This window comes from Megalops cyprinoides, chromosome 15 (genome assembly GCF_013368585.1).
Source record: "Megalops cyprinoides isolate fMegCyp1 chromosome 15, fMegCyp1.pri, whole genome shotgun sequence".
In the NCBI taxonomy this organism is placed as follows: domain Eukaryota; kingdom Metazoa; phylum Chordata; class Actinopteri; order Elopiformes; family Megalopidae; genus Megalops; species Megalops cyprinoides.
In genome coordinates, this window is record NC_050597.1 from 19564188 (window position 1) to 19588650 (window position 24463).

General features: G+C 44.4%; 1 protein-coding gene across 2 annotated transcripts in view; it reads left to right on the plus strand.

Moving 5' to 3' along the window:
• Positions 1 to 24463, plus strand: part of pde10a (phosphodiesterase 10A) — an 83375-nt gene that overhangs the window by 54867 nt on the left and 4045 nt on the right. The window contains exons 3-19 of one of the 2 annotated variants that reach the window (XM_036546831.1): positions 5051 to 5079; positions 6482 to 6605; positions 7981 to 8030; positions 9339 to 9479; positions 10940 to 11095; positions 11344 to 11394; positions 12907 to 12965; positions 13443 to 13494; positions 15880 to 16022; positions 16978 to 17070; positions 18134 to 18320; positions 19709 to 19851; positions 20888 to 20971; positions 21361 to 21511; positions 22070 to 22225; positions 23703 to 23875; positions 24224 to 24335. In XM_036546831.1, the coding sequence (XP_036402724.1) occupies positions 5051 to 5079; positions 6482 to 6605; positions 7981 to 8030; positions 9339 to 9479; positions 10940 to 11095; positions 11344 to 11394; positions 12907 to 12965; positions 13443 to 13494; positions 15880 to 16022; positions 16978 to 17070; positions 18134 to 18320; positions 19709 to 19851; positions 20888 to 20971; positions 21361 to 21511; positions 22070 to 22225; positions 23703 to 23875; positions 24224 to 24335 (1904 nt within the window). The remainder of the gene's footprint in view (positions 1 to 5050; positions 5080 to 6481; positions 6606 to 7980; positions 8031 to 9338; positions 9480 to 10939; positions 11096 to 11343; positions 11395 to 12906; positions 12966 to 13442; positions 13495 to 15879; positions 16023 to 16977; positions 17071 to 18133; positions 18321 to 19708; positions 19852 to 20887; positions 20972 to 21360; positions 21512 to 22069; positions 22226 to 23702; positions 23876 to 24223; positions 24336 to 24463) is intronic. The other variant, XM_036546832.1, reaches the window with a different exon arrangement.

Sequence of the window (24463 nt, forward strand, 5' to 3'; positions counted from 1 at the left end):
TACCATAATTCAACAAGGGGGAGAAGGGCTGCCAAACTGTGCTGCTTCCCGTTCCCCGTAACAGGAAAAAAATAGAGACTGGGGTCAGTATTCGGAACAAATATTTTACCACTTACAGTATCATGTTGAGCTATTTTTCCCATAAGATGTGCGCGTATAAATGTTCTTCATGTTTGGCTTTGCACGACACATTATATTTCAGCAGACTCCTCAGCTGAACATGTATCCTATTTTTGCCATATGTGTTATGTAATGCTATATAATTTTAGTCCATGATTTTTTTTTGCCTTTGTACTGAATATTACAAAGGCTAAACTCAGAATGGTGATGAGTTCAAACGAAAAATGTTAAGCACAGCACCAAAACACAAAAAGAGTCGTGAAAAAAAAATTATATGGGGGGGGTGGGGGTGGGGGGGGAGAACCTCTCTGGTGCTGCTTCCATAGATTTGTTTCAATGTGTTTCCTCCCACTTTAATTGTCAGTTATCAGCAAATGCTGGGTGAAAAAAGTATATGCCAAAAAAACAATAATATTTCAGTGTGGTATTTACTCATGTGTCTCAGGCAGTTTCACTTCATTCCTATTAGTGAGGGCAGTGTGTTCCTGTCGCCGGCCATGTCGTAATCCAGGCCTGGCTCGTCAGAACAAGCGGGTCAGTGTGTTCCACTCTCCCGGAGACGTGCAGTGTAGCAGGCACTTGTGGACCGTCATGCATTCCTGCAGAAAATATCACCGGGCTAGGTCGTGCTGGGCTGCACTACGTCTGTGGTTAACGCCGTGAACCTGCAGACGCTAACTTAACCCCCCCACCCCCCACTCCATCCACTTTCATTTGTTTAAATTTTACACCAGATTTCACATGAGGAGCATCTTTGTGTGACGAAGGACTGAAAACATTAAACCTGAAGAAGGATTACACTGCATGCAGTCCTGGCAAAAAGTGCCTAGCAGAAGAGTCTGTCACAGATGTTTGATGTTTTAAGTCACATTATTAGAATTAGCATTATTAGAATCCATGGTTATTTTGTCTATGTTTTGCAGTTCAAATGGGGTGCACTTTATGGTGCAAAAAACAGATTCAGGAACTACTACTGACTGCAGGAGAAACTGGTGAAACTGGTGATTCCAGTTGCCATATTTAATCAACTAATTTCTTTAAATATTAAGCCATACCTGAGAAGTAACTACCAGAACTCTCTGATGCCCCCTAGTGGCCACATCTGCATGTTGTGGCAGATCCTCTTGTAAATGCACAGTGTAGGTGAGTAAGGACAAAATTGCCACAAGTTCTCATTCATATTACTGCTAAAAAAGGATACACACCACTTGATGGTAGTCTCAGGTGAGTCTCACTTGGCAAAAGGCAAACGTATTTATTACATTTTTCTGAGTATGCGGAATTATAAAAAGCTCATAGGAAACATGACCATGTGTAATGCCGTTTTAAAAGTTGCTCACTGTTTTATTTTCATCATAGTCTTGATTGGAAAGGGCACAAGCCGGGCACTGAAGCGCACAGGAAGTGACGTTTGGCGTGAGTGCTGGAAGGCGGCGCGGTCACACTGCAGTCACATGTACGCAGTCCTGTCTGTGGCTGTGACTGTTTCTGCTCAGGCTGTCACCCTCACACAGAACCACACAGGAGGTGGGGCCGGATTGGGGCAGAGTTGGGGGGGGTGGGGGGGGTTGGAGCGGAGCCCCCGTGCTGCTCTGATGTGGGGTTGGCTGGAAGCAGCTGATGCCTTTTTATCAGCGCGTTTGGATGAATGCCACGGCCAGACAATGACGCGTTTGTGAGAGCCGAGCCGCGCGTCCCCCCCAGCGGGACGAGACCACTGCCCTACCTGCAGGGGCTGCAGCGGACGGGCTGTCACATCACATGGGGGGCCACCCGTCCCCCTCGGTCACATGTTCAGGAGACCTCAAACACATCCCTGTCCCTTGCGCGGGACAGGGATGTGTTTGAGCTTCTTAGCCTAAGAGCTGACGGCTCTGGCCTTTTGAAATCTTCGCACTCGGTGTGCTTATTCACTCCTGATTGACCACTAATCGACCGCAGACTGACCGCTTACTGACCTCTGAAAGACCACTGACGGAGCTGTGGGTCAGTACTTAAAGACCGCAGGCTTACAGCACCGTGGCTACTGAGTCACTGTATCGATCATCTTTCACACATCCTGTGACCTGAGCTACATTAGTCTGAGCTGATGGGAGGGCTTTGAGCTGGAAAGACTTTCTATATGCTTTATATACCCGTGGAGGCACTGTGGGTTGGTCTGTCTGTCCATCTCTTTATTTCATCATAGCCAGTTATGGACCTAAATCTAAAATCTCCAGTGTGGGAAGGACTCTGTGACTTGGGGGAAGGTTGGACAGGCCTCAACCTCCCAAACTTGTTGTCACTGGACTATTTCACTGGATTGATTATTGGGTTGAATAATTGCTATAGATAATGTGCTCAGGGTGCTCATTATTTCACTGTACAGAGAGGGGCTTAGAAATATGCTGGATCATAAGACACCGGGAACAAGGCATCACACCTCTAACCTGGAATTGGTGATTTACGATTTGTGGGCATGTGTGGATGACACTTTACAAAAGTACTGCTGGTAATTAATTCTACCTGTGTTTCTGTGTCACCCTTTGGAATTTATGTTCAACCAAACCACAGATCAAAACAGATCAAAACCTGACAGTGCTGATCATTGGTTGAGACCTGATATCATTGGCCAGAACTTTGTAGTTCTGCTTCATTGTTACTGAAGTGCTGTGAGAATGTTATGTGTGTGTGTTTTTTTTTTTCTGTCTTTCTTTTTTATCACATCACAGCATGTTTTCCAGTAACACGTTTATCTGCTGCTTAAGTATTTACTGCATGCTCAGTGCAGCTCTGGCAAAATATGGGATGCCACCATGAAACTCGAGACGCCTTCCAGCACATGCACTCCTGCTGACCCTGCTGTGTGAATGGAGGAGACCTCTGAACCAAAGCCTGGTGGCTGACACAAGCGTGACAGACTGACTGTGGAATGCAATTAATTACCCCTGAAATGCATGCACGCGCGCACACACACACACACACACACACACACACACACACACACACACACACACACACACACACACCCCCTCATGCACAGACATAGTCATTCACACACACTCAGACACATGCGGACACTCTCAGACACATGCTCCCAGTTATGCACAAACAGCGTGCGCACGCACATGCTCCTAAACACACACACTCATTCACACACACATGTGCAGACACAGTGAGAGACACATAGGCCTAGATTTTAGCTCCGGGATGTTCGTCTCTGGGCCTCTCTCGACGTCATCCTGCGTCTGACTGGGACTTGGTGTCCATGCTAAAATAGCTCCTTGGGCTAAAAGTGTGGAATTTTACCACGATTTCAGAAAGAAATGTCAAATGAATGGTGGAACTGTGCTTTCCTGTCACACAGTGGAAACGCTTGTTTTTTTTAACTTATGTTTTTACATTTTGTGCCTCACCATAAATTGTCTTTTCCTTATTTGGTGTTTTATAACAGTTTTGTCTGACAATCTGAGTTCTTTAATCTCTTCTGCACTGTTTAATAATATGAATATTGTATTAAATGTTCCACTGAAAGAGGGTCAGGGATACTTTAGGTGGTGTAGGCCATTTTAATTATTCAGGATCGGCCTTGCTCTTTGCTCTACGTTAACTTGTCAGTGCTGTAAGGGCGGGATTTGTGATTTTTGTCTCCTGCTTCTTGACTCGGGTACTTACAGAATACAAGATAAAACTGAACAAGTAAACAGTAAACATGTACCAACCACACTCGGGGGGGTGTAAAAATTATTTGACATCTTAAAGGCTTAAAAGTCTGTTTTCTAATCCCTACAGTAGGTTTATTAATCATATTGAGTAATTGTATTTGGATTGTGTGCCATACCGGGGACTGTCAGACTCTTTCTTCTTTGTTAGCTGACGTTTATCCTAATTGTTAGAAAAGATTACGTGTTCCTGCGTGGAAAGTGAAGGAGATAAAGGTGGGGATATACACACTGTTGAGTCTTCCTCTACTCTTATTGGCTGAAGTAATCAAGAGTGCTCTGAAAACGTCTTCGATTTTGTCTCTGAAGGCCATAATGACTCCTTACACTGTAGTTCAGATTCAATGTATCCATGCAACACAGGAAAATCTTTACCATTTTGGAATAAACAGTGATTAATCTGTACATTGACACATGCAGAGATGCCAAGACTTTACTGTTTTTTGTTTATGTGTAGTGTTTCTATCTCTTGTCAAAGACTGTAATTGGGCATCCAGAGTAGCTCAGTCCACAGGAAGCTCATCTTGGGCTGAGCCCTATGGCTCGTGTTTGAAACTGGCTGTGTCATACTGGGACAATGACCAGGAGCCCACAGCAGCGGAATAATTTATCTTCGGTCTTCCGGGGGTAGGGGCGGGTTTTTCAGCCAGGGCTCCCTCGTCACACTGCTCTCTCGTCGGGGCACCTGCGAGTTGCTCAGAAGACGTCAGTGGAGTAGCACCTGTCCTCCAATGAGTGCACCTGCTCTGTAGTGTGCTGTTGGGCCGCATTGACGTCCTGACGTATCGGGGGATTGCATTTTCTTTGCCCTGCTCTCCCTCAAGAGTGCAGTGGTTCTCACAGTGAGTTGAGCTTAAGTAGTACAATTGGTGATTACCAAAGTTGGGTGAAATATGGGAAAGAATGCAGAAAAAAAGGTGAGATACAGCACTTCCATCAAGCATCACAAATGTCCCGACAGTGTAATGCTGATGTCTGCTAGCACCAGCTGTACTGCTGCTGTCATGATCTAGCTGGCATGACCAACAAATTTTTCAAATCTTTTTTTTAGGTCATCCTCTGTGTTTTAATGTTGGCCACCCACCCTAGTGTGGCTGAGATTTCACCTGCCTGTTTCTACATTTATATCAGAGAATTGGTGAATAGATTTCACCCCACCCCCCCTCTAGAGGGTGCTCTTTACCTCATGTTCCATGAGTCTGATGTAAAGTCTGTTTGTTTCCTTACAGATGAATCATCCACAAAAGAAGTCAGCAGGGTAAGTATGGCATCCTGTGTGTGTGCGTGTGTGTGTGTGTGTGTGTGTGTGTGTGTGATGCACTTGTGCTTGTACATGCATATACATGTGTGTTTGTTTCTGTGTGGCTGTGGCATTTGTGATGCATTCAACACTACATCTTTGGGTTTAATTTGTGTCACCCAGATTCAGGCACAAAACATCGCAAAACATGATGAGCTCCTAAAACCTCAGCCTGCATCTGCAAGAAGGAAGTGTGATATTCGACCATATTTAGCAGGGTCACGTGTCCTGCACTTCCTGTGTCCAACCTCCCATCGTATCATGTTGCTTTGCTGGACAGCAGTACTTGACGAACGGGCGATAAATCAGTGTTTTTCAATCCACAGATGAATTTCAAGCACCAACCAGAGATCAGGCACATGTTGAAAGGCCGCTGTGACGTTCAGTTTTCTTCCGTGTCTGGAAAATGTTCCAGGTGGCTTTGATTCTGAGGACCCAAGGGAACGGGAGACCCAGCGCACACTCGTCAGCAGTGCCCGTTAGCGAGAGAAGTGCGTTGTCCACACCGCTGCGGACTCGAAGGGTGCAGACGAACATCCGGGCGACGCGCTGTCACCTGGGACCGTCGGGGGGGTGGGGGGGTGTGGCCCAGGGGAGCCTCAGAGTGCGTCATCCATATGTCTGGAAAACAGGATGTGGACGGGTCGTGTCCTGGGGGGGGGGCTCTCCAATGCGCCTGCGGCCCACCGTCCTGCTCTGACCTCTCGTCACTGAGCGACGGCAGGCACAGAAACAGACACCTCTCTCTCTGCTCAGTAGGGCCTGGCGTTATGTAATAATTTTCCTGTGCAGATTTCCGACAGCTCTAATGAGGGTCGCGGAGGAGGACTGGCCTCTCGCTGCGGGGGTGGGGGTTGAGGTGTGGGCGGGGGGCCGTGGAGCGCTGGCCAGAGTGGAATAAACCAGCGAGTGGACCATTTCCAAAACTCCAGGGAGGACTCGACCTCCATTTAGTACAACCATTCAACACACACAGGGCTGCATGTCCTCCACCTCCTGTAACCCACCACACCCTGTCAGACATGTGCCAGTGGTGTGTTCAAGTCTGACAAGGCAATGGCAACTGGAAATGGCCATTCCAGGACCACAGTGGAGTAATAAACACATCTCCGGCACAATGAAAATGAAACGAGGGCTTTTGCTTGCGTGGTTATTAATTATTCTGTTATTATGTATGTTCAGTGTCTGTCATGGTCCATCTCCATATGAATCCCTTGTTTCCGCCTTAATTAGGTTCAGAAATGCATCACCGTGGCAATGCTGGATTAGAAGGTGTGGCTGGAGGCTGGTGATGCGGGTGAGAGCTTGTGATTGACATAAAGGCAGCGAGTTGCATGGTGTGTTTCTCTCTTGTGTCCAGCAGTACCAGGACAGCAATATGCAGGGCGTGGTGTATGAACTCAACAGCTACATGGAGCAGCGGCTGGACACTGGAGGGGACAACAAGCTCCTACTCTACGAATTGTGCAACATCATCAAAACTGGTAGGCCTCCAGTGACACCACCCATAGCTGATTCACAAACATTCAACCAGTCAGCTCTGACTGGCTTTCTCTCTCAGGTCATGATTTCACAGAAAGGTTTCTTCTATTCCAGAAGAGATGAGGGTTACACTTATTCACACCCCTGTGCATAGCGCAAACTCTTGGTTCTTAAGAAAGTTTGATTTTTGTCTGTGAACTGCATCCTTGAGTTTGAGTTGCAAGTGTCTGGTCGGGTTGAGGTCTGGAAACTGAACTGGCTATTTGCAAATATTGTATTTTGTACTTAAAGTGTGTGTTTGTACAGAGTGTGGATTTGGATGAAAGCTGTGGATTGTTGTCATGCTGGAACAAGCATTTTATTATTTTTTAAGATAAGCTTCACAATTTTCAGACAAAACAACACTGATGAATAGGTCCAAAATCTACATTTTTGTTCCATCTGATAAGACATGCTTCCCATTATCATTGAGATGTAGTTTGTCAAATGCAAGCCACCTCTTCATGGAAATGAAAATACCAGTTTTTTGTGAAGATCTCCAGCTATTGCCTCTTGTGCACTAGAGTCCTTTCACAGTTTGTGGTGATCAATGACTGTCACAGACAATTTATTTGAAAAAGTTGTTAAAAAATGTGAACCTCATGTTTTCTGACATAAAATGATATCAAGATTAAAGTATAACATTTTACAATTTCTGGACAGTACATTATTTTTCCTTTTATGTCATCTATTTTGTTCTGGTTTAATCAGGAGTATGAATACATACAGATGGCACTGTATACTGCTGACTTGCAAAAATATAGCAGCCAAACTCAGTGGCTTGAATTTGGTAGCAGGGTGCTCAGTGAAAGGAGCAGTATGAGGGACTTGTTTTAAGGTGGTTAAAAAAAAGCCCTGATTTCCTACTCTGTGCTGTTGCTTTGACCGCTGCTTGACACTGTTGATCTGACCGTTGCTCCACATTGCTGCACTAATCATTGCTACACGCTGCTGGTCTGACTCCTGTTCAGAGATACATTTGCTTTATTGTGCACCATAGCACAGACTGTGGTGACGTTACATCAGTGTATATACATAATTCACCTCTGCTACAATTTGTGGTCGAGCAGTTCAGTGTTTACTTGGAGCAGGTCAAGGGAAGAGCTACCCTACTTCTATAATCTAACCTTTGTACACTCTAATGTCACAATGGCAAGGAGCTGCTGAACATTCATCAGGCTTGAAATTACAGCGCTGCATGTCGGAATCCTCAAACATAAGCTCTGTCATTGGCAACTGATCTCAGATGCTCTTCAAGGGTGGAATGCAGTGTGTGTTTGGAATCCTGCAGATTAAACCAACTTATGTGGCATGTTGTCTTCTGTGTTTTTTTTACAGCCACGAAAGCCGATGGATTTGCACTTTACTTTCTGGGAGAATGCAACAATGTAAGTGCCAAAGGCTGTCTCTACAGTGCTAGAGCAACCACAAAAACTGTGCTTTCTATGGCGACAAACCACTTAACTTATACACCTCTGATCTAGGCAGCAAATGGATACATTCCAACCTGTTGCAGACTGCCAGAATAGAACTCTCCTTAGAACAAATGGTTCTATTGAAATGAAAACCCATTGGATGGGCCTCACTGGAGTCTCACAGTTCAAGATTCTTATCTGTAATGCAGATTAATTCATTTTGTAAGAGCAACTTTGATGGGAGAAATGCCTGCCCTTTCGTGACAGTGGTGATTAAGATAGGAGCTCATGAGAAACATAGATCAGGTTTGCCGTCCCTCGTCTCCAGCTAAGGCTGGTCTCCATTGTTTGTCTTGTGGAGTGCCTGCCTGCTCTGTGATGGCCGTGGTACCACAAAGTCTGAAAGGAAAATTATAAACACACTCTTTTGTTGTTGTTACTGCTACATCCCCTGGTCTGGTCACAGAGGCTGAGGAATCTGTGATGTCCATAAGACTACCTCAGAGAGAAAGGTTAAAGAAACTGCACTGTGGGTTTTTTTTTTATTTTTTCAGTTTTACACAGTTACTCAAGGGTGCACACAGCCACAGAGATTTTATGTTTTGTAGATTTTTTTTTTGTTTTTTGGAAAACTTTTTTTTAAACTTTGCCCAGTTATTTCCTTAGATGCTGCCCTTACTGCTGCAGCCCTTATAGTCAATGTGTTACGGCACGAATAAACACATTCTCTCCTACGAAACACATGATGTCAGCCTCCACTTTATGCTCTGTAGCTCCCCACTAAGCTAGTGCAGACTTCAGCAGGAAGTTGACATATGCAGTTTTATACAGGGAGAAAGGCAGGCACCCTGTTGATCAGCAGGGGGTGCTAATGTGCAATGGAGCAGCCTAAACCCTTGGCCAACCTAATGACCTACCCTCCTCTATATCCCGCGGTGGAACGAATTCAATTTGTTCTGTCACTGTGCAATCCTAGCCATCATCGGCTGATGAAACGGCTGGGATTGATCCCGAACCATAATGCTTAACCTTGTGCTTGCGACAGAATGCACCTTTACTGGTTGAGCCACTCAGGAGCCCTGTTCTGTAGAATTGGAACAATCACCGTGCACTTCCTCTCGTTTGCCTTGTATTCTGAGGTGTCAGGACCAGAGTGTTGTGGTTAATTTTGATCATGTGAAATTGTGTGAGTGAGTGTGTGAGGAAGTGACACAGTGGAAGAATGGGTGGATGATGATACCATTTTTGATGTCATGAGTGCTGTTTTTGTGTTTCTCCTAGAGTTTATGTTTGTTCACCCCGACGGGGGCAAAGGAGGGGCTTCCAGGGCTCATCCCCTCTGGCCCCATCGCATTCGGCACGACCATCGCCGCTCACGTTGCCAAGACACGCAAGACACTGCTGGTGGAGGACATAATGGGGGTGAGAGCTATGGCTGTGGACCTGTGCCCTTCAGGGTCAGCTCCTACACCCCAGGCTGACTATTACTGTCTCACAGGGTTGTATCCTACACCTTTATTAAACTATTCAGCTGTTATTACCCCACAGGACTATGTTCTACAACCCAGCCAAACTGTCATTGCCTCACAGGGTCATATTCTATAACCTCCCCAGTACTACAAGCATACTTACAAGGCCATCCCAGAGCTCAGGCAGAACCCACATCTCCATCACATAGCACACCTGAAATTATTCAATGATGAACTGAATGGGTTCTTCCTCCGTGCTACTTCAAGTCTTCTGCATCTAGGACATGATGTCCTGCCTTGTCAGGAAGACAGCTTTAGAGAGGGCACTGCCACTGTAATTGTTTGTCCTACAGTGTCTACATGTATTTCCTTACAGGCTGGCGAGGTGCCTGTGTCTCAGGTTCAGGATCAGCTATTGTATATTAGTGCATTTTGCCTGCTTTGTAGAAAAGCTTTTTCAGCTCTTCAAAGATCCCGGATGGAGATCACTGTTCAGCAGCGAGACACGGGCACCTTGATGATCATAGTGTTACTATTCCCATACTAACTTACTTTTATTACGGGATGTTTGTCCTGCAGTATTTAAGAATAGAACAGCGGTGACAAGTATAGCACAGCACTATATAATTTAAAATATTCTGTGCTTGAAAATGGACACCCTGATGTGTGTTGAAAATGTGCTGGTGTTTGTCGCTTTTTAATATGTCTGGGGCTTTCTCCCCTAATTGCACAAAAAGACTGCCTAGGGCTATTTGATGATATTGCAAGGTGATTATTTTAAAGAAAGATATGTTATCTTTCTTTGTGTACTGTATTCAGTGTTCTTTGACAATGCAAACAGTTTGCACATTAACTATTACTATTACTAATTCTCCACTGAATTCAAGCAATTGTGAGCAGACAAGCATGGTAACGTTATGTATTGTCATGATTAGTTGGAGGCTAATTGGGTGTATGTTACTGTTCCCTCTCTGTAAATTGCCTGTATCCACTTGAGAATCTTTAGCAATCTTTAAGAACCTCTTACATGTAATACATGTGAGACCTGCTACAGTCTATCCTTTATGACACACTACTAGTCAGTCTCCAGTGTGTGGTCTCATGCACTGTGGGTACCTGTTGAGGAGTGAAACTGTGTTTCCCCAAGACCATAGTCACATGACAATACTGTAATTGTGAATCAGTCAGGGCCTCATTCGTTGTATTAATTTACCCAACCAAACATCAGGTTTTAGTGTGACATTTGGAAACCTATATATTTACCCAAACACAGACATTCATCAGTAGCTGATTGACCCAAAAACACCCTGTTGAAATGACACCGTATACTATACTTGGACTAGGATTACAGAAGCTACAAGGGTGGGCCAGTGTGAGGGAGTCTGTGATTGTTTTGCGGTGCGCCCCATGCAGGACGAACGGTTCCCCCACGGCACAGGGCAGGACTCAGGGAGCCATGTGCACTCTGTTCTGTGTTTACCCATCCTCACCGCCATTGGAGATCTCATCGCCATCCTGGAGCTGCACCGGCAGTGGGGCAAGGATCCCTTCAACCTCAGCCACCAGGAGGTGAGAGATGGCGGGGGGATGGGATGGGAGGTCAATGGTTGTGCGTGATGAAGTGGATAGCCATTTAGAAATTATGTATGTGGGCAGGGAGAGCACTTTTACTCTGCTCTTTCACTTTTTTCAGAGTTATAGTCTGCACACAGTATGCAAACATTTCACTGTAACAACTTTTGTTTGTATAATTATATTACTAACATTTTGTTGTGTCTGTTGATTTTTCTTTTTTTTTTGATTTATTGTATTTCCAGGTTGCAACAGCAAATTTAGCTTGGGCTTCTGTGGCTATTCACCAAGTGCAGGTATGTCATCCAAATGGAGTAACAAGGGCTCTTGATGTTGATTTCACTTTGCATTTTGCATTTTGCATTTTGCATTGTGCACAGGCGCATTGCATCTGTTTTGTGCCAGAGTTGATGTTGTATGTTATAGTCAAGAGTTCATTGGAAAGTGATGCAGCTGACAGCTGACTAGTGTAATGTGCAGTTTTCTTTTCCATAAGAGTTAGGGTTAATGTAGGCATATTGATTATGTAAGAGTTGAGAAGTAGACTGTATTTTTTATGCACGTGTTTATAAGCAAAGCAAACACCTCCTTGGTGCACATGTTTTTGTTTTAGGGTTGACATGTTGTTCTGTAAGAGCTGCTTGGTACAGTACACATGTTTTGAGCTGAACCTGAGTCTGAAATCCACTGTGTACTGGCACCGTGCTGTTAGGCGGCTATCTCTAATCAACGGTGCTGTGTATTAAACACCCAAGTCTCCTGAGGGGCAATTACTGCACTGCAGCCTTGTTTGTGAATGAACAGTTGCTACTGGTTAATGACACAGCGTGTCAGCATCTAGCACACCATAGGGCACAGTGGGAGAGACTTCCTCTGGGAGGGAAGGCAGGAGTGGGGTGGGAGAGAGAAAGGCAGACCACCTTCAGGACCTTCCTGGATTCCTGGACCCCATTCTGTGCACTTCATCTCATTCCTATTGAATGTACACTATGGCTTCTTTACTTTCTTCAGAGGTTTTGAACATATATGAGATATATGTATATATACTTATCCATTTGGAAATATGTATTATTATTACCTCAATGAAGAAGCAATTTGCAGGTTAAACCATTGAGCACAGACATATTTAGAGGTCACACTCCAATTAAGACTGCATGTAACTTGTAAAGTGTATCCTCTGAACCAGGCCCTTCCCACTTGACTTCAGACATACTTTTAACTTCCATATTATTCCTTATGAATTGCAGATATCATTGAATACAAAGAATATGGGTCAAATAAAACTAGGGATTTCTCTGTTTGTTTTTGCAAGTCACACCACATGTGATGTGCTTGCTATGTCCAACTAAAAAACTGAATTATGATGTAAATTTATAATTATGTGAATTTAATTTGTTAGCTCTGTTATCAGGCTAAATACACAGATAACTTCCACTTTATTGGACCTTATCATACCTTTATTACATAGGATTTTAACCCATTATGACGATTCCCCTCTTAAAAACATAATTATACTTGCAGTACAAAATCTAGGCTCACTCATGTGCCAGAATAGTATATGTCAGGTGTCATGCCCATAAGATGGCATTTTTTCAGGTTTATGCTGCAAATCACAGCCAAAAATGGGGCAGGGGTGTGTTTTGCTCAAACAGCTTGCAAATAATAGATTTTCTCACCAGAAGTAACCCCTGAAAATCTCAAAAGTGTTTGTGAATCTTATCGTTTACTGTTATCGGTATGTGCTGTACCTCTTTTTCTGTCCTCAATTCCCACAATTCCTCCATTCTTCTCTTCCTTTGCTTCCTAAGGTATGCAGAGGCCTGGCCAAACAGACTGAGCTCAATGACTTCCTGCTGGACGTGTCAAAGTAAGGCGCCTTGATACATGGGATGGGTGGTGTGGGTTTGGGGGTGCAGTGGTGGCAAGAGCGTAAGACTAATAGCTGACTAATAAGTGAGTTGGAAATCGTATGCTGGTGAATTGTCACTGTACCCTTGATTGAAGGGTAAAAAGCATAAGATGATTTTTACAGTACAAACCTTTCTGCATGAATGACCGCTTATATGAGAATCTAATTGAGAAATAATGTGATGAGGCCCAGGTGATTCAGTGAAGTTTTTTCATCTTTCACATTAGTGACTATAGGTTGTGTTAAGTTTTGTCATTTTTTTACAGACAACAACTGGATTAGATTCATTATGGTTTGATGGTAGGGTCAATTGCCACACCATGACTACAGTTTGTATAACCAAGCTTCATTAATATTACACGGCTGCAGCAAAGTCCTGCATGTGTAATAAACCGTGGCTGTCATTCTCTTTCTCTCTCGTTCTCCTTTTGACAGAACATACTTCGATAACATTGTGGCAATAGATTCCCTACTTGAACATATTATGGTAAGTATGTCTGGGATTCTGCACTAATGCTACATATAAACTGATTGAGGGGACTAGTGATTTAACTATTTCTGTGCTGATTAATCCTGTCACTGATTGGATGAGCAGTGTTCCTCTCCACTAATTTACTGTGCTTAAGTGTGTGGTGACAGCAATGCTGTAGTCAGCTGTGGAATGTTGTATGAAGTCGTGCTCCGATTTGCTGTGTCACCTGTGAGCCCGTAGGCACCTGGTAGATGAAGGAAACGTGTGCACACCCCCCCAGTGTTGGATTACTGTTACTCAGCTGTATCTTTCCTCTGAACCGAGAGTGCATCAAACACAGGAAGTGAAGATGAGAGCAGTCATGCTGAAACTCTGCGCTCATGTACCAAACCTGTGATACATACAGCCCCTACATTCAGCCCAGTGAGTGGCAGAGGGGGTCTCTCTTGGTTATTATTTTTAACTGTAATCAGATGCATATTTAGGCTTGTGCTGATAGAGCACAAAGGCGGGATTAAAATACGTTGGAGGAGTAAGTGCTTTGTGCCGAAAACTATAAACAAAGTATGAAGATCTTGACTGGGTTGTCTCATTATACATGAACATTCACAACTCACCTTTTCAGCAAGGAGAAGGGCACAGAAACAAAATTCTGGCTGACTGGTCAATGAGCAGTGACTGAGGAAAAATGCACTCTTCCATACATCCACCCAACAGTGCTTAGACCCATATGTCCAGCAACCTCGGGTTTTGGATTTTGCTTTAGCTCAATGCACTACGCATGGAGTCACTGACCCACATTGTGCCCTTCCAGTGGATCATCACCATTGACAAAAGTGCAAAAACATAGAGCGGTGAGGGTTGGGAGGAGGTGGGGTGATAGTCAGCATGTTAGCTGAGGAGTGGCCAGATTACTGCTCGGCTCATGTGTCCTGCAGGCGGCTGGAGTCCCCACCTAGCGACAAGTACAGCCCCAGCGTGATAAGGCTGTAATAAGGGCTGGCTAATTAAGCATCGTGGGAATAAGACTTCTGTGGTTTTGTAATGCGCATTTGCTGTTTGCTTCATGTGTCTGAAGGAGATGCTGTGTCTAGGTGCACCGTGTGCAGTCTATTAAAATTGGACTTTTGTTAATTCGCTATTAAGTAATCACATCGTCAAGCTCAGGGAACTATCCAGTGGCTTGTTTCCGCCAGCCGAGGACTAGCTGTTCCACTGGACACAGATTCCGCTGAAAACTAAACTGGGGCTCCTTACAATATCTTGAAGAACACTTAGCTACCATATGATGCCATATGTCCACCCCTTCTCCACCCTTCTTCCTTCACTGTGGTAAACAAGCAGCTAGTACAACTGCTAGTTAATTAGCTAGATGAGCACCTCTTCATTTACTAGGAGATAGTTAGCTAGCTGTCTAACTTGGCAGATTATAATATCCTCCTGCATTATTTGGTTTATAATATTAAAAAATTAAAAATCAAAAATTATACCTTTTTCTCCATATATACCTGTTTAGACATGTTCATGTATTTAAAAATAATTTTGTAGAATATTGCAATATTGTCTTGGCTTTGTGCCGCAACTGCTTCCTCTGTATTTAGTCTCATAAAAATGCCAATTTCTGCCTTGGTAATGTAACCACACCCTGGCCACATCAGATACTAGGTAGCCAAGTGTACATGGGGTGACCTGCTTTTAACCCCACATCACTTGCATCTGGCAGTAAATAGAAATGGCCTTTTTAATATGGCATCCATCCAAATGTAATTGAATGTGGCTAATGGAAACAATCAATAGTTTTGAGGTCCACTTCTATGTGAAACTGTGGCTCGAAGAATAAAGATCCCTCCATGGAGCTGGACTGTTCCATGCAAGGGAACACTGGAGGGTTAGGAATCTGTATAACTACCTCAGTATAAATTGGTCTTATGTTTCTTTTCGGAGCGGTCTTCAGCTGTTGTTGGCCAATCAATGGAATGTCTCCCTTACAAATTAAGCACTGTGCAAGCATGCAAGTCATGAGAAGGCACAGTAATAACGTTCTACAGTTAGAATGTCTTCCATCTTAGACTGTAGCTCAATGCAGTGGCCTTTTTGGGAGCATATTTGCTTATAGGTGTTGTTACATTTCATTTATAGGGTCAATTGCCTATATGTCATCTTATTTTAAATATTCATCATTAATAAATCTCACATTCAGTAAAATGGCAACAGATGTAAATGCTCAGCCTAACTGGGGTCAGTGGTTTGTTTCAGTCAGACCAATTACCAGTTGTCATAACGAGGTGTGAATATTTATGAATTAGTTTACAATGGCCACATAATAACACATGCTTCCTCATAACAAGCAGTGTGACCCAAGCTCACATGTGTCATACCTGTATTGCCTTGTGTTTCCAGATATATGCAAAAAACCTGGTGAATGCAGACCGATGCGCGCTCTTCCAGGTGGATCACAATAACAAAGAACTGTACTCAGATCTCTTTGACATCGGGGAGGAAAATGAAGGGAAACCAGTCTTTAGGAAGACCAAAGAAATTAGGTGGGTGTGTTCATGTTTGTCTGTCTGTGCACACACATGGTTAAGAGTGGGGAAACATTTAGGCCTCCAACCAATCAACCAAAACTCTGTCCTCTCCCATCTCTTTCAATAATGTGTTTTTTGGGGGATGTACAGGACCCGCCAAAACTTTGGACACACCTACTCATAGATGGGTTAGGCATATATAGGCATCAACTTCAATATTTATGTTTGTCTAAGAAATAAATTTCAAGAATTTAAGCATAGGTCTTTAGATCAAAATGTCTTTGAATGCATGTTTCCCATTGTCTTAATCAGCTGTACCCAAACCTTTGACTGGTACTGTATTTTTGTATTTCATTGACAGTCCACTGATTTTTTTTTTCCCCAGTTTGAATACTGGTTCCATAAGATGTTGAGTGAGACTCACTTTGTGTGCTTTGCAGTGTTTAAAAGGCTGACGGCTGTTTGATTTGCCGCTGTGGCTCTTGCCCAGGCCTAGCAGTGTAAACTGTCCCTCACAGCGGCGCCCATGTTGATGGAACACTTCCCAGGGCTTAGCAGAGAACATCCTGGCACAGAGGGAAGGTGCTAAGCCCTCCACGAAGTGACATCTGCGCACTGTGACAGGCCTCGTTCCCGAATAATGAGCCACTTCGGCAGGAACGTGTCCCCAAACACCCTCATCCTCACCCCCATCCCTGCCCCCCCTCCCCAATCCACTTGGACTGAGAAAAAACGGCAAAACTGTTCTAACACCCATGGGTCTGGTCTGTCAACAGTGTGCAGTTGTCACCAGTGTTGGGAGAGCTCCACAAACCCTAGAATGGGTGGAGCCACACTATGCTGTCATATTAATGAATAAAACGTTGAATTGCTCACAGTGTTTTGTTATGGAGTAGCGCCATTGACAGCACAGGACAGCACAGCACAGCCTCAGTCTCCCATCTTTGACAAAGCACTCTTCCCTTTTCAGGTTTTCTATAGAAAAAGGAATAGCGGGCCAAGTGGCGAGAACAGGAGAGGTTCTGAATATTCCAGACGCCTATGCAGACCCTCGCTTCAACAGGTACAAAAAAATTCCCATGCTGCTGTTGGTTTTCTCTTATAACAGTTCTCTCATTTTATGGCTGAAAGCAAGTCATTGGAATGGTTCACAGTGCTTATGGATTTTAACCCAGCTCATTCACATTTCTTTTGATTATATTTATTCAGCCGGATGTTTTTCCAGTAGTTTTACAAGTATTTTTCTTGGTTTTTACCGGACTGTCTTGGATAATACTCTCGTGGCTCCAGTACTGCAATCTATAGCAGGTGCGATATAATGAAACCTTCCACCTTCCGGCTGCCCCACAAGCTTCTCTACTTCTTACACAGATGTTCTGTTTCTGTTTCTGATACGAGATATGAATCAGAATTAATTTAAGGCCTGTGATATCACCACAATGTTGGTGGACTAGATGAAGTAATGGGTCAAAAGACAGAGTCACCAGTCTGCTCCCAGATATCAGTGCAGTGAGTAATCACAATTATATTGTGATTCAGGTTTAATGCAATCAGTCCATTTTAATATGCTCACATTTATGACATTTTACTTGAAGTGAAGTAGGTCTTATGTAGCATTCATAACAACCTAATAAGTGCTGTGTAATAAATTATAACCATCTTATAACATCTTATAAACATCTTATACTACTGTTTTTCAGAGAACGTGTGACATATGATTCTGTGTCAGTAGTGATATAATGTATATCATATGCTTCATATTCCTTTGTCAGTTGTTTTAAACTGTACATAATATTTGTGGGAGCTTATGACAAGTGTTATAACCATTAGTCTCATCTGATAGAGGTATTATGAAGGTTTCATTAGATCCACTTGAAGAAAAGTGTTACTGAAGACAAAAACCTAAGATGGAGAGAAGGAGACTTCGGATCAGTTGTGTGGCTGTCAGAGTGTGTTTGTGTGTCTACCATTAAGGCAGGAACTGTACTTGACCTCAGTGTACTCCATAAAAAAGGTGCACAAATGGGTTTACAGTGCGTTAATCAAATTTTGAGTTGTTCCAGATATGGACTTTATTGGAAATAAATGAGCCAAATGTAATGTGTTTTCTCTGTTCTCCTCCACAGAGATGTGGACCTCTACACTGGCTACACCACCCGGAACATTCTATGCATGCCTATCGTGAGCCGGGGCACTGTAATAGGTGTCGTACAGATGGTGAACAAACTCAACGGAAGTGCCTTCACTAAAACCGACGAGAACAACTTTAAAATGTTTGCTGTCTTTTGTGCACTGGCCTTACACTGTGCAAATGTGAGTTTTGCCTTACTGTAGAAACACATGTATGGTGCATGGTGTATGTTAAGTGACAATTTAGATTTTTGTGCTCTGAAATCTCAGGTTGTCTCAAGTTAGGGCTCAAAGTCTGCATAAAACATGAGAAAGGACTCTTTTTTTTTAAGAGAGAGAAAGGATGATTTTTAAGGTTTTAAGGTTCCTTTTATTATACAATTATGACAGTCATATATGTAGTATGCTCTGCGACAGTAGGATAAATCTAAATAATGTTAGATAATTTTTGGATTTGTCCAACAATGACGTTTCAATGTTCGCACAGTCATGTTGACATGATTCACTTTGATATCCAACTGAAGTTATAATTATTGTCCATATATGATCCACAAATCCTAAGAACCACCTCAAAAGATCTGATTTTGATTCTTCCCAGACTGATTCAAATAGGCTCTACCTCAGGACCTTGCTCAGAGTCAAGAGTGTTTTTTTTTTTTTCCAGTATGTGTTTATGTGCAAGTGTTAAAGGGAGGAATTATTACAACAGTCTACCCGGCTGCTTTGGTGGCGTCAGTGCATTAGCTCGAGACTCCCCCCCTCGACAGAGTCTGACTCACTCCAGTGCGAAACATTTGCGTAATAGCAGCGTCACAGTGCCACTTTTAAAATTGATGAGGCACGTTAATATTTTAAGACCACAAGTACCAACCGCCATCAGGCGATAGGATTTATATACAGACATAATTCACGCCTCGCGTCGAGGTAAGTCTCTTTGGTGGGGGGTAGTGATTTATTGATGGGTGTGGGGCGGGGGAGCATTAGTATGTGCGCTGCAGAAATGGTTGGCCTACGGTAGCGGGGTTGATGGTGTGACCTCTGCATGTACGCCTCAGGGTGACCCTGCTTCCGAAGCCGACACACTCAGCGCTCTCCCTCTCTGTCTCAGCATGCACCGTTTCTAACAAAACGTGTAGTATTGCGATGTGCTTTGGATTCTGTGATCTAGTGACTGATGCGTGGAAGTATACTCGGCTTCCCTTGTCTAGTCAGGTTGCAGGTAGGGATTGAATAGTGTTATGCTCACACTCACTGGCCTGGGACTGTTGTGAGCCTGGTCTGACACTGTTGCTCATTCATGAATGAATATGCTTATGTTCTGTTGTTCTATTGTGCTGGAAGTCGCTCTGGATAAGAGCACCTGCTAAATGCATGTAATGTAATGTAATGTAATGTAAAACGGTTAAACAGAGTCTAAAGTGCTGACAGGTAGCCTTCCTTTTTTAATGGACAGATTGAGGTTCTATTGGAGATTCCCCTTCACAGGTTAGGAGGCTGAATCATCTTGTGATTCTAGGTCCGCGTCTCATGCTCGTCTCTGTTTCTGTGTCTGTGTACCTGCGCGCTCACAGATGTATCACCGGATCAGACATTCGGAGTGCATCTACAGAGTGACGATGGAGAAGCTCTCGTACCACAGCATCTGCACCTCGGAGGAGTGGAAGACGCTCACGCAGCTGTCCCTGCCGGCACCCATGTACAAGGAGATTGAGATGTGAGTGTCATTCCCCGCCATTCAGGTGGAGCTGTGTGCACCCTGTCCGTTCACAGACAGCGTAGCATTTTACCTGGCTGCTCACACATGGAACCGGTAACCGGATGACTCAGGAATATACCTGTCAGTTCTTACCTGTCACTTATCTGTGATCCAGTCCGGCTTAGTCCATGTGTCTGACAGCTGCTGTAACACACTGACAATCCTATCATTTTTGCTTTACAGAGACTGCTGCTCTCTACAGTATTTTCACCCGCACAAACCAGTCTTACCTTGCCAGAACAATTTCCCATCTCGCTACATTTTGCCTGCAGAAAGGCAGGTCCTCAAGTAATCTACCTGATCACAGAGGATAAGCAGGGCTGGGCTTGACTGGCACTTGGATAGGAGACCCTTCAGAAAACCTGAAAGGACATTTGGGTCCAGTCTCTCCTCTGACCCAAGTAGAAAACAAGTAACTCAAATGCAGTGCCAGGGACACTGCTGTAGGAGACAGCATCTTTCACATGGGGTGTTAAACTGGCATTTGCAGCTCCCGGGTGCCTTGGCGAAATTTCCAGTCTGGGTCCAGTCTGCTCATCTGTTCCTTCCCCCAGTTTAATTGGCTATAATACAGCCTTCCTCTCTACCTCAGATGATGTGTGGTGAGCATTCTGACTGCTATGCAGCTCTCAGGTGGGTGGTACACAGTGGTGGGAAGGTGAAATGGGTGATCTGTTAAAGGGGTCCATTATACATTGTTCCCATTTCAGACAATATAGTCTGTTCCTCCTTTCAAACACTACAGCCGGGTCCCCAAGTTTAACACAATGTCGTGCTGTGGACCGGACCATCTGGGCCTGGTCCTGGTATAGACTCTGTGAAGCATCACGTTGACATTAACACTTTGCAGGCTTGTCAGAGGGTCCTCTCTGGAGGGGGGGGGCAGGAGATTTAGCAGAACAGGAAGAGGAAGACAACTGTGTGACGGGCTGGCGGAGCTCAGCACTTGGCCACTTTCTTTCTTTCTGCTTACTGTCGTTTCTTTTTCACCCAGGTTCCACTTTGACATCAGTCCCTTCGAGGAACTCTGGCCAGCTGTCTTCGTGTACATGGTTCACAGCTCCTGCGGGAAGAACAGGTAGGGATGTTACCACGGCAGTCCCTGAAATCAGGAAGTGTTGGCTGAGTGCTCGTGTCATTTTTTTTTTTCCATCTAACTCTTTGACCAAAGCAACTCCCTCCTGTTACAGTAACAAGCGGAAAAATAGGAGGGAAAAAGACAGAGGCTCACAGAGACTACATTCTAACACCCAGGCACATTGATTCACGAACAGATGGTACACCTGTCAGAGAAATTGATGCTGTTCATGAATACCAAATAGATGTCATGTAAAAGCATTGAGGGCTGTTTAGTGCGCACTTTGGGGCAGAATTTGAATGGATGTCAGTCTGTTCCTCTGTTCTCATCCCCTCCCATCCCCTCCCATACCCCTCCCATCCCCTCCCATACCCCTCCTGCCTCCATAGCTTTGAGCTGGAGAAGCTGTGTCGCTTCACCATGTCGGTGCGGAAGAACTACCGGCGTGTTCCCTACCACAACTGGAAGCACGCGGTGACGGTGGCACACTGCATGTACGCCATCCTGCAGAAGAACTCCGGAATCTTCACTGAGCTAGAGGTTGGTCTGTGCTGCTCAAGGCAACAATCAGTCAGTCAGTCAGTCAGTCAGTCAGTCAAAAAAACAGTCAGGCTGCATCAGTCTGTGCAGCCACATTATCCGATTAGCTAATAAGCACTGCAGTTGAATAGTATTGCAAGACCGTGTACTGTAATTTAACATACAAATATATTATGCCCATTCTGTCATCCATAAGCACTACAGTGTCCACCTACTGTTTCCCACCCTCAGGATGCAGTATGACGATTGCTATTAATGCCTCTATATTATTGCACCGGCCGTATCCTTGGAATATTGTGGGAGGCAGTGATCCATTCACATTAGTGATTGCCCTCAGCAGCTGTGCTTTAAAGATGACAAAATGATGTTCTTCAGGAAGAAACAGATTTATGCACACATCAGGTAGAGCTAATCCCAGTCCACACAGTCATCAAGTAGCATGTATCCATTTCCAGGTCCTCTTCCCCTTCTAGAATGCCAGTTCAGTATTTTACCTTTCCCCTTGCAGTAGACTGTTGTCAATGCAGATGTCCAGATCTTGCACTCTCTCTCTTTCAGAGGAAGGGTCTGCTGGTGGCCTGTCTGTGTCACGACCTGGACCACAGGGGCTACAGTAACAGCTATCTGCAGAAGTTTGACCACCCACTGGCTGCCCTGTACTCCACATCCACAATGGAGCAGCACCACTTCTCCCAGACTGTGTCCATCCTGCAGGTAGAGGTCCTAGAAGTGGCAGGGTCACACTAAACCTCTTACAACCATTACAGGGTCCCAGCGATCTCTGCACATTATACCCTGTTCACAGGGTCCTAAAATTCCCCCTGAAGTTTACCCTATTCACAGGGTCCCAGTAATCTCCCTTAGTATACTCTATTCAATAATATGTAGGAATTGCTATTTGTGAGATTTCTTGGTGGTCATACAGGTTCTAGTCAAGTGTCATTTATGTAAGGGCATAAACAGTGATCACAATGTACAAGTACACCAGGCACCACAAGGCAGGGAAAATACAAAGAAAAGTGACACAGTTAGTGTCTTAATACCTCGCAGGACCCACCATGATGGTCCACTCACAGCTCAAGAGCAAAGATGATAATAAAATTAATCACTATCCCATCACAAGAACATTGGTGACTGTTATGCTAATGTCTGGACCAAATGGTTGCTTGTGGACAGAATCTCCCACAGACGTGTAAATGATCCTTGCTGAGACACCAGGTTCCAGTGCCTGTAAACCAGTGTGTAACTTACAAGAACATTTAAGGAGACTGTAGAAATCAAATCACCTACATTCCTGACAGTCCCAGCAATCTCGCTACAGTATACGCTATCCACAGGGTCTCCACAATTGCCCTGTTTACGCTTCCCGTACACTGTGACACCTCAGCATACCTCTATGCCCCTCTGGGGAATCCTTGGGGCTGACACTTATACAAAGTCAGGATCCCATCTGTTCCTCTCACATGTCACACTCACCCTCAGCCCACTTGGTTCTGTCCAGAGCTCTCCCAGAGAACCCTCCATGATTTACATTTTTACCTTGTTGATCTGGGGTGTCACATGTTCACCTAATAGTCCACATGGCTGTATTTACACCATAGTCTTAAGGGCTGTGACCTTGAGCACATATCTTGGGTGACCTGCAGAAGGAGGAGTGCTTTCATGTGACTTTCAGTGGTCAGCAAACATTGCACATGTGCTTTGCTCAGCGCACCTCTCTGAATACCGCTTGCCTCTTGTTTTGAATTATTACAGTGGGTATTCCACGTTTTACTTTCTATTTATGCCTGGCCTATTTTACTTCACCTCAACTTTGTTGCCTCGAAGATAAAAATGCTCTTGAGATAGACTGAGAAGGGACTGACACAGATAATCTCTATCAGGACCTCTAAACATTTATAACAGCTTGAAATTTCTGGCCAGAAAGCTTTTAGAAAGCATGTCATTGTAGAAAATTGTGGTTCCTTTATCAAAACAAGCAAAATTGGACTGCAGTTTTTCCGCTAGATTTTCTTTATTCAGTTGAGTAGAACACAGAACACAGATGGTTGTTCTGGAACCATCAGCCCAGCTGTAGAACTGCTGGAGGGGTTCCAAAGAGGCCCATCCAGCTTGCAGCCGCAGTCCAGCTCCGCCGAACGCCTCATAAGAAGAGCTTTTGCTTTTTTATTGATCTCTTTGTTTCCCATAGCTGGAAGGGCACAATATTTTCTCCAACCTCACCTCCAGTGAGTACGAGCAGGTGCTGGAGATCATCCGCAAAGCCATCATCGCTACCGACCTGGCCCTGTACTTCGGCAACCGCAAGCAGCTGGTGGAGCTGCTGACCACAGGAGCACTGGACTTCAACAATCACGCGCACAGGTGAGAAACCATACAAACCCACAGGACAAAAGGATAATTGGGTGTAGAGATGCCTATGAATAATCATTCGCACAGATGAGGGGGTCAGCCATTGTCACAGAAAAATGCACTCTTTTACACGCACATCATATGACCACTAACAGTACCACACATACACACATTCCTCTGAGAATAGTTCTCACACACACATCTTTAACAGGTCAATCACAAGCTTAAGTCGACATTAGGAATGTCACAGCAGGCGTTTTGGTTTCACTGTTTGAGGCTGTGGAGTGTGCAGTGCAGCAGTTCATTTTAGGGTGACCCCCAGATGCTGATTGGTTATCTAACTTGTCTGTTATTCCCCAGGGACCGTGTGATTGGTCTGATGATGACAGCGTGTGACCTCTGCTCCGTCACTAAGCTGTGGCCAGTCACACGACTCACAGCTAATGACATCTATGCTGAATTCTGGGCTGAGGTACTTGAGGAGGTTAAGCTTTATCTTGGGTTGTGCAGACTACAGGAAACTGGAAAATAAAATGGGGGGCGGGGCAATGGATTCATATCTGTTCCACTGAAGGACAAAGGTCCAGATGAACATGTATA